This window comes from Dendrobium catenatum, unplaced genomic scaffold (assembly GCF_001605985.2).
Source record: "Dendrobium catenatum unplaced genomic scaffold, ASM160598v2 fragScaff_scaffold_501, whole genome shotgun sequence".
Lineage (NCBI taxonomy): Eukaryota > Viridiplantae > Streptophyta > Magnoliopsida > Asparagales > Orchidaceae > Dendrobium > Dendrobium catenatum.
Genome location: NW_021318963.1, coordinates 1,469,027 through 1,479,944, shown reverse-complemented (window position 1 = coordinate 1,479,944; position 10,918 = coordinate 1,469,027). Strand labels below are relative to the sequence as shown.

Genomic DNA, 10,918 nt, shown 5'->3' with positions numbered 1-10,918 from the left:
TGTTTTCTGAGGGTCTTGGGTAAACCTAATACAAAGTCCATGCTTACATCCTGCCAAGGGCAATTTGGCACTGAGAGTGGAGTGTAGAGGTCTGTGTTCTGCTTTCGTTGTTTGGCAAGCTGGCAGGTGTGACATCTCTTTATAAGTTTGCCAACGTCGCGTTTAAGGGTGGGCCAAAAGAATCGATTTTCTAGCGCGACAATAGTTTTGGATTGACCAAAGTGGCCAGCTAGTCCTCCCGCATGCAACTCCCAGACTAGGAATTCTCGCAGAGAAGTGTTAGGAATACAGAGTTTTTGGGACTTGAACAAATATCCATCCTCCAAAAGAAAATCATTTATTAATGGTCCACCACCGTTAGTCAGTAGGGTGTAAGTTTCTTTAAAATCGGTGCAGTCCAAATAGTCATCTTTTAGTCGCTCAAAACTAATTACTTCCGTCCTCATTTCCTGGGTAGTCATCATTCTCCGGCTGAGGGCATCAGCCGCCTTATTTTCAGTCCCTGCTTTGTGTCTAATCGTGTAAGCATACTCTTGCAGGAATTCAACCCAACGACCGTGGCGAGCATTGAGTTTCTTTTGGGAATTAATGTAACGTAGAGCCTCGTGGTCCGAAAATATCACGAATTCTTGGGGCAGGAGGTAATGCCTCCAATATCTAAGAGCTTGGATAATCGCATAAAACTCTTTGTCAAAGGTAGAGTATCGCTGACGTATGTCATTTAACTTTTCACTGAAATAGGCCACGGGATGGCCTTCTTGTGATAGGACTCCACCTATTCCAATCCCTGAGGCGTCGCAAGTTACTTCAAAGACTTTTGAAAAGTCAGGTAGACGCATGACAGGGGAGTCCACCATTTTTCGCTTAATATCTTCAAAAGCCTTGCTTGCATTCACAGTCCAACTGAACTCTCCTTTCTTCAGGCAATCAGTTATGGGTGCTACTATCGTGCTAAAATTCCTGATAAACCTCCTGTAAAAGGTGGCCAATCCATGAAAACTCCGAACATCTCTGATATTTTTTGGTTCAGGCCACTCGTTAATTGCTCGGACTTTCTCGGGGTCTGCTGAGATTCCTTGTGGAGATATGATAAATCCTAGGAAGGTAACTCGGTCCATGAGGAATACACACTTCTTAGGGTTAGCGTACAAATGCTCTTTCCTCAAAACCTCACATACTTGAGTTAGGTGATGTAAGTGCAGGTCTTCGGAGCGACTGTAGATTAAGATGTCATCAAAATACACCACAACGAACTTTCCTAAGAAAGGTCGCAAGACTTGAGTCATAACTCTCATGAACATGCTAGGAGCGTTACTAAGGCCAAATGGCATGACCATCCACTCATACAACCCGTCTTTTGTTTTAAAAGCCGTCTTCCATTCATCTCCTGGACGGATTCTAATTTGATGGTACCCACTCTTAAGATCTATCTTGGAAAAGAGCGTTGCTCCGGTCATCATGTCCAACATGTCATCTAATCGGGGAATGGGAAACCTATACTTGACAGTAATTTTGTTGATAGCGCAGCTATCAACACACATCCGCCACGAGCCGTCCTTCTTGGGAGTTAAGAGTGCAGGAACAGCGCATAGACTAAGGCTCTCCTTAATGAATCCTCGTTGAAGGAGCTCATCGACTTGTTTCTTCAGTTCTGAATGCTCGGTCGGGTTCATGCAGTAGTGAGGGAGGTTGGGTAGGGATGCTCCCGGCACTAAATCTATTGCGTGTTGTATGTCCCGTAGGGGTGGCTGTTGGTTAGGTAAGTCATCATGGAACACATCAGCAAAACTCTCAAGAAGGGGTTTAACTTCCTCGGGGATTTGCTCTTTTTGATCCTTGTCCACTTCTCTCGCTACTAGGGCATACATTGGTGCTCCTTGGGTGATCTCCTCTTCTACTTCCTTAGCAGTCAAAAGGTGTAGCCCTTTGCTTTGTTTGGCTGGGGTAGGCTTGGCTTTTGTCTTGGGGGGTTTGGGTTGGGAGGGTATTAACTTAATTTTCTTTCCGTTGTGTTCGAACACGCAGGTGTTCGATCTCCCATAGATATGAACGTCATTGTCAAATAACCATGGGCGACCCAGGATAATTTGACCTACGTCCATGGCCAAAACATCACACCAAATCTTGTCTTGATATCCCACGAACTCTATGGGAATGAGGCTACGGTCCTTAATTTCTATGGTAGTCGAGTTGATCCAAGCAACCTTATACGGATTCGGGTGAGGGGTCATCTTGAGGTTGAGCTTGGAAACCATAGCAGAAGAGACTGCATTAATACAACTTCCACTATCGACGATAACCTTGCAGTTCTTTTCTCCAATCTTAACAAAGGTATGAAAAATGGAAGTCCTACGCCAATCATCGTTTAACTTGGGTTGTGACAAAGCGCATCTAACAACCTGAAGGGTAACGGGTTCTTCTTCCGTAAAGGAGTCTTCCTCTTCATCAACATGATGAACTATGTCAGTCTCAGGTTCGTCCTCTTCGTCATCAACCTCTTCTATAATGGTGACCTTATATGGGCTGGAATATTGTGACGCAATGTGCCCATACCCATGACACCTATAACATTTGGTTCCTGAGTTGGCTTTGGGCGCGTCGCATTCGGGGGCTTTACCTTTAGAGTCTGGGCGAGGTGGGGCCGAACTAGCAGTGGGTCGACTACCTATCGAGTTCGTGGATCGATTTTGGGTATGGCTAGTGGAAGTTCGATAGGGGTTAAGTCGGGCATCAAACTGCCTAGTGTGGGAGTGGGTCTTGGACTCTTCTAGGTCAAGTACCAGGCTGCACGCGCCCTCTAAGGTGTCTACTCCTCTAGCGGAAAGTTCAGTCCTAAGATATTCCCTAAGGCCAGCTCTAAACATAGACAGGATTTGTGTTGGGGTAGCAAATTCCTCGCCGTTGCAACGAATCAGGAAATCGTCAAAGGCGGAGATGTAATCTTTAACAGGCTTGCTCCCCTGGGTTAGCCTATTCCACTTATCCAGAAGCTTAGGGTAGTAGGACGGTGGTAAGTATTTCCTCCTAAGTTCATGTTTCATAGTCATCCAATCGTTTATCGGATGTTCTCCTCGAGATTCACGCATGTTCTCCAAGTTGGTCCAGTAAAGGTTGGCTCGACCCGTGAGTTTCATTTCAGCGAATCTGACTTTCTTTGCTTCAGAGATGTTGTACCATTTAAAGTAGCTATCCATCGACTTGAGCCAATCTAGGAAAACTTGAGGGTCAAGGGTCCCGTCGTACGTTGGGGCGTCAATCCTAATGTTTTTCGGTAATTGAGCGTCGTTGTCTCTCCAAGTGTTGTCGTCCCCTATTGGCTCTTGATGTGGCCTTGGGTTGCGTTGTTAATGGTCTTGAAAACGTCCGGGATCTCGCGGGTGTTCATGATCGGGTCGGTTGTCCTCGCCATAAGGTGAGTGAGGTCTCGATGGAGTATAGATCACTGGATTCCCGTTACGCTCGATATTATCTAATCGGTCACTCGTGTGGCGCCTAAAGTCAGCTAATCGGTTTGTGTGTTGCGGATTTGCTGAGTAACAGTGCCCAATTGGCCCAAAATGAGGTCCAGGGTAGCTTAGAGATGCTGCGGATCCATGGGGAATGTTTAGGGGTTGCTCGGGGAAGTGTTGGGTAGGTGGGCAGCAATTATAAGCTAAGGGAGGAGGTTTCTAAAGCTCCTAACTGCTGCAGGAAAACAAAGGACAGCAAACTAACACAAGGTGGGAAGTTGCCTAGCAGGTTAAGGGTTACCGCAAAGAGTGGACAGCAAATAGGACCTAAGTTAGAGACTCCCAACGCCCTAAAAACACTGCAGGAAATGCACGGACAGCAAGGTTAAATCAAAGCTAAGTTGCCCTAAACACTTAAGAGTCTTCCAAACAAAAGGCCAACACTAAAATGCGAGCTAAAATGACCTATCACAGCTAGACGATTGCAGGAAATGCGAAAACAGTAACAAAAACAGTGAAAATTTCCAATTAACGAACTAGCATGCATGTAAATTTCAACCTACAACAAGAAGCTAGACCCTAGGAGGTTTTTCTAACATGTCAAGCATGGTAACCATGCTCTGATACCACAAATGATGTGAATCAATCATGCGATGAGTTGCGAATTGCACATAGAAAATTAATAGAAGTATTGATTCAAAACTGGCTACCAAAACTCTTTGCTTAATCAAGTTGAGTTCACGAATTAGATGACGATAAATTAAGTAATGACAAGAAATCACTCTCAAGGAAAACTCCAACTTATATGGAGGGAGACAACAGGATGTGGGATGTTGCTGGAGATGGATTTGAATCTCTTGAGGATATGGGAATATTAGAAATTGCTAATCTTTCACTTGATGAGCCTGAATTGGAAGCTATGATATTTATTGAAGATGATATAGAAATTCAAAGACAAACCACTGAAGAAGCTAATCCTTTCATTCCTTCTATTGAATAGTTGAAACAGTTTCAATGAAACTTCATGCGCTGGACAATTTATATTTTTATTTTTTTATTGTATTAGACGTTTAAATATTTAATGCTTACTTTTATTTTGATATTATAAGATACAATGTATTAATAATGTTATTTTCAATTTTTTTGTCGTTTCAATTATTACACTTTGATTATTTTCTTAATTTTTATGTGTGATTTATATATTATAATATCGCATCGGCGCCGTATCCGTATCCTGTATTTTTAAGAATTAACGTGTCCCGTATCCGCATCGTGTCGTATCCGTGTCGTCGTATCCGTATTGGTGCAACATAGGATTGAGCATGTACATCTATGAGCTCCTACTTGTTACATAAACTAGAAAAAAAGGGGTTTTCTAAAACTTTGTAAAGATATATATGCCACTTTGAACTAGAAATATCTTGCTTTGAAAACACAATAGCTCATGCGGAAGACAACCCCTTCAATGTGTTTAGTTCATTCATGAAATATGGGATTGTTGACAAGATGGATGGTGGATATAAAGTCATAGATTGAGTAATATGAAAACTAAACCACCCTTAAAATTATAACACACCATTTCACAGCAAAATGAGTTATAGCTTTGTATTTAGCTTTGCAACTCAATCTAATAACCACAGTCTATTTCTTGATTATCCATGTGAAAAGCTTCCTCTAATGAAGATGTGATATCCTAAGATTGACTTCTTGTCTTCAAAAGAGATGGCATAATCGACATCAGATAATATTTGCAAGTTCATATGTTTTGATGTAGTAAGATAACAAAATTTTTCATATGGAACATTATAAATATATATGATGATTCATATAACAGCTTTCTAATGGTTCTTCTGTTGATTTTGCATTTGTTGGCCTGCCACTACCTGCCACTCTAGCAACAAATGAAATGTTAGGTTAGATAACAGTTACATAAATCAATTAACCTAGTAACCTTCATTATTGAGATGAATTATGAAGAGACTCGTCATCATCATCAATGTTTGAGGCTCTGTAGGTCTATCAACAGACTTACAACCAAAGAAACCATTTCTTCTAGGTTGGTAGCATATTTCCTTTGTTAAAGAAATATTTCGTTAAGGAATATACAAATTCAACTTCAACTACAGGGATCATCCCAAATCTTCTGTAGCAAAGCACCTTTGCAAAAAGTATTTTACCTCCAAAGATTAATGATACTAAGACTTTCACAGTTTGTCAAACAATGCTAATGGACTCTATTTAAGGCCAAACATAGCTTTATTCAACAGAAAAATATAGTTTTCACCATAAGCAGCACACCTGAAAAGTTGCTTGAAATAGCTGGGTGCAATTCATCATAAAAGAAGGCATTAATAGCATCCATTTATAACTTATCCCAGCATTGATTGGCGGCCATAGATAAAGGGATTCGAACGGAGTTCACCCATGCAATTGGGGAAAATGTGTCAAAATAGCTGACTACACAGATCTGGGTTAACCATTTTGAAATCAACTGAGAATGTGACAAAATAGCTGACCGCAGGGACCTGGGTGAACCATTTTGAAATCAATGAAGCTTTATCGCAATCAATTAATCTATCAAAATGAAATTTTATAATGAACACCCCGTGACAAGAAATTGGTTTGAACCTTAAAAGGGAGTGCAGCTAGAACCTAGGTAAGATGATTGAAAAGAGTTTCCATTTTAAAATCCAGAATATTTTATCATAAAATATGTTGTAGCATACCTTGATATATCCTGGAAATATATATATATATATATATATAGGTTTCTGGTAAAAATGTCATGTTTAAGCACATGCAACGCGAAATCAATAATTTTATTAACTTCTCATGTGCAATTCTTATTTCATCGCATGATTGATTCACATCAGCTATCATGGATAGAGGTGATGATAATGACAGCATATCTATGAAGGCATGAAGGTAGCAAAAGGATGTTACAGAGAAAGAGTAACATGTGGCGAGGAGAGATCAAGAGCAAAGCAGGAATAAAAGGAGATAGTCTCATGAAGGATGACATCGACAAAAATATGTAGTTGTTGTGTAAATGGATCATCACACTGATAACTTTTCTAAGTATGATAATATCCAAAGAAGATGCACCGAATAATGCAGATGGAGAGTTTGATTAGCGAGTAAAATGTATAAACAAAGCAGCTACATCCAAAGATCCAGAATAAGGGAAAAATAGCATGACCTAGATAAAGAGTGGACTGTGGAGATGAGAGAGGTGTAATCTATAAGTTGATAAAGAGATCATTTGACTAGATAACACTCAATAAGTAAGTTGCAATAATAACCCTCATCTTTATTGGTATATATTTGAGAATAAAAGCATCCAAAAGTTTCTAAATTGTATTAAATACATAAGACTAGCCTACAAATATGGAGATCATGCCCGTTTTATGCTTCATTCTTTTATAGCTCAAGTGTGATAATCACAAATGGTAAATCCCAAGATCGTTGATAAAACTTAACCGAGATGGCATTATAAAGAAAAACTAAATAATGGTCCAACCTGCTCAACCAAATCTTTAATATCTTTACCCTCTTTATTGCTTTTCGCAGCGCCCAACTCCACACCAGATACCCTTTCAGCAAACATTAAGGTACTTAGTGTCTCTGAGCATGATTCTACATCCGGATTGACTTGCACAAACATGAGGGTCTTTGCTTGTCCACCTGCATAGGGAGTAAGAAATTACTAAGAAAATATGGTTGAGTAGAACAATCGTGGATCTTGGAGAAAACAAAAGACTACTTTTTCTTTATAATTCTTATCATAATAAGAAATTATGTTCAACACGTGAAAAGAATGACAAGAAGGAATTCCTTTTAATAGCAATTCATTAAGAAATTCCTATGAGGAACTAAAAATACTAGGAAAATCAACAAAGCCCTATAGTAAGAACAAATAAAGCAAAAGTACCTAGTGAACTCTGAAGAACTTGAGTAAGTTTACTGTTTCTGTATGGAACATGAGCGCTCTTCTGAGACAGTGCAAATATGACATCACCAAGTGCAGAAAGAGACTTGTTGATGTGTTGTGCTTCTTTAAGTCTATCTCCTGTTGCTTTAGAGCGGTCAACTCTCTCACTTCCAGCCAGATCTATTAAATGTAGACATCCCCTTGAAGTTGAACCAGTCTTCAAATCTACACCTCGTACATGAACAGTGAGAATGCTGCAAAATGTGAAAATCAGCACAAGTCATAAGTTCAAAAGGAATTTATCAGCCTGAAAAGAAGAAGAAGAGACCTGTGGGATCGACTACTTCTTTCATTTAAAGCAGTTGAACCAACAGCCCTATTTGTTTGCCCAAATTGCATCAACTCCAAGACATTTGAGGTTGATTTAACTATAAACATGCTTGCGTCAGGGACAACTAAACCATGAGGCTGTGAAATACTCCAAATCCCAAGTGTGCGCAAGTTAAGGAAGCGATTCACTTTAATCAGATGATAACCCAGCTCAAAAGATCAAACATTCCGGCATCACAATCATGGCATATTGAAGATCTCCATATGAATAACATGAAATTTATTAGTGTAACATAGGACGTATTAAGATATGGGATTCACTAATGCAAACCTAGGATGAGATAAAAAAACCACATAAAATCAACCTAAGCAAATATGAATCACTTTTGATGAAAAACAGAACAAAAATTATGCATTCTGAACGAATGTAGAAGTCACAAAAATTTGAAATTCTATAAGAAATTTAAGAAATAGTACAAATTATGCCGGAAATAAAATTCTAAGTACAAAAATAAAAATCAATAAATCAAACTTTTAAAAAAAAATCTCAATCACGAATACAAAATTACAAACCAATCAGAAAAACAAGTAAAGATACAAAGGAAAAATTACAAATTCCGAACTTCCTATTTATAATAAAAATATCCGAAAATAGTTATTTCTCAAAATACACCAAGATCTAGTCTAATACTGTATGTTTCAACTCAACAAACTTGGATTCTAACAAAATAGCTAGTTTAGTCTCCATTTCAGCCAAAACAATAATTCCAACATTTAGAATTACTTTCCAGCACTGTCCAATTTTCTAGCTGCAGTGGAATGCCGAGAAAAGAAGGAGACCAGTAACAGGGTGCCTAAAAAGGAAACATGTGCAGATGGAAGGAATCCAAAAAAAGGGAAAAACTGAAGAAAAACTTATAAATCGAACATGCTACAATCCGTTAAAAGAAAAGGCCATAGAAGGCAAGGAAGACCATACACGGAAACAAGTGAAAATTCTGTAGGATGAACTCATAAACAACCATAATGTAATGTCGCACGAGAGTCAAAAAAAAGTCTGAACACTCCTGTATTCTCAGAAAGAAAGCTTTCATTGATGTAAACTTCATAGCTATAACACTTGTATAGGAAAGATGGCAGATAGAAGTTGTTAAACCAAACTATAGCCACTAGAAAGAAGCAACCGCTGAAGAAAATCTCATAAGGAAATATCAAAAAGAAGCAGAACAATAACAAAATGTGACTTAATACTTGCATTATTCTAGCTGATTTTAAAAAAATTTGATTTTGTGAATTAAGTATTTGATATTTTATCATGCAACTCTAAGCATAACAATTGTGCTTCCAATAAGGCCACAATCAATTATAACAAATAAGTTTGTCATCCCAAAACACAAGAAATCTCTAATATGTACCATAACTAGTGGGCACAATCCATATATATATATATATATATATCAGGTAACTACTAGAAAAAGATAAGTAGGACTCTGATACCAAGATGATGTGAAATGTACATGCGATGGAGTTACTTTAAGAAATTAACGAGAGCAATTTAAACAAATAACCCCAAAGTAAAATTATCATTTATAGCAAAAGATTGATCTTTGGAATTTGTGGTCTTTAACTTGGTTAGGCAAAGTAGAGCAAGATCAATCAACCAAACAATTCAAGAAACACAAAGATAATTGTAAAACTACGATGGTAACAAGAGTCCACGATTTAATAATGAATACTTTCACCTTTGGGGTCCATACGCTCGACTTGTTTAGGCTTTTGCGGAAGAAGAGTCTCCACATTAGAAACGAGGTCACTCCGAGGAAGAAGGAGCCTAAGATCGTCGTTCTAGGAAAGGTGGCCGGAGAGGTGGAGGATGGCGGTCGTCCAAGGATGATCCAACTGGCGGGACAGCAGGAAAAGATGCAGAATTTCTCTTGACAGCAGCAGTTTGGTCTTGGACAGATCTTGGACAGCAATCTTTCAGGTGCAAGAAATGTTGGAGTGTTCCTCTCGGCTGCTAGGAACGTGGGACAGCAAAGTGGTCTACTGAGAACAGCAATTATAAGGCTTCCCGTTGCTGTGGATGCAATGGCAGTTGCTGTGGATGCAATGGCAAAGGCTGGACTTTCTGGCTGCAGATTTAAGAGGTAAGAAACTCCATGTTTTAAGGAGTTTGGGAAGGATTAGGTGGAGGGAGGAGGGTCACGGGCTGGAGAAGGGCCAGGTACGGGTGAAGCTATAGGAGAAATAAACAAAATCTGAATTTTAATTCATATTCTTTAAGTGTAGATAATTTATTGTCAGTTTCAGAAATTTGAAATTGAAATTAAGTTAGGAGGGAAGGGATTAAAGGTGATTAAAAGAGAATTAAATGGGGAGAGAGGGGAGGGAGGACCGGCCATGTAGAGAGGGGAGATGTTTGAGACTTAAGAAGGTGGGGACCACTAGTAATTAATCAAAATCTGATTTTTAATTTCAGATTTTAATTGTCTCATGTAACTCCCTTAATTAATTCCCCAAATTAATTGGCTCAATTAGTAAGGAGAATTCAAATTTCAAATAGCTCCTATTGTCATTAAATGCCTTGCCTTAAGATGGATTTTAATTAGGCAATTAATTGAAACGCCTGGAATTGAATTTCACGGCTTGGGGCAGAGCTTGGATTGACCGGCTGCAAGAGAACTGCAGGGAGACGGTGATCTGGGGAAGAAAAGCTCACGGCTGGACAAAACATGGAATTCCAGCGGCAAGGGAACGGCAAGAAGGTGGGCTGGAGGCTCACGGATGGCTGTTTAATCGTGAGATTGGGAGCCGTAAGGGGGGGGGGTGGCTGCACGGGACGGGATGGGCTGTGGCCGGTGGGATGAAGTCACGGGCTGGCTGAAAGGGAGTTGATCGGCAGCTGGTAGGCCTGTGGCTGGCGGCTGGACTGCAGAGTGGAAAGGTTGTGGGGAGGAAATTTCAAAGAGAATATAATCTGGATGAAATTCCTTTGAGTTCTCACACTACTTGATCACAAAACAAGATAGAAGAATGTCTAGAACTCACAAAGAGATCTAGCTCTTCTCAAAACTCACTAAGAAATTTGAGAGAGAGGAGGGTGAACTCACAAAGAGATCATAAGTGGAAAATATTTTTTTCATTCATCAAAAACTGAATGCATGAGGCCTCCTATAAATAGGCCAAAATGAGAAAATAAGAAATGACA

The 10,918-nt window shown here is 39.5% G+C and overlaps 1 protein-coding gene across 1 annotated transcript in view; it reads right to left on the bottom strand.

The window, feature by feature from the left end:
• Positions 1-10,918, bottom strand: part of LOC110095309 (kinesin-like protein KIN-14C) — a gene marked incomplete at its 5' end in the record, with an annotated part of 36,954 nt that overhangs the window by 14,994 nt on the left and 11,042 nt on the right. Inside the window, 3 exon segments of the mRNA XM_020820799.2 lie at positions 6,970-7,133; positions 7,381-7,634; positions 7,709-7,873. Coding sequence (XP_020676458.1) covers positions 6,970-7,133; positions 7,381-7,634; positions 7,709-7,873 — 583 coding nt within the window.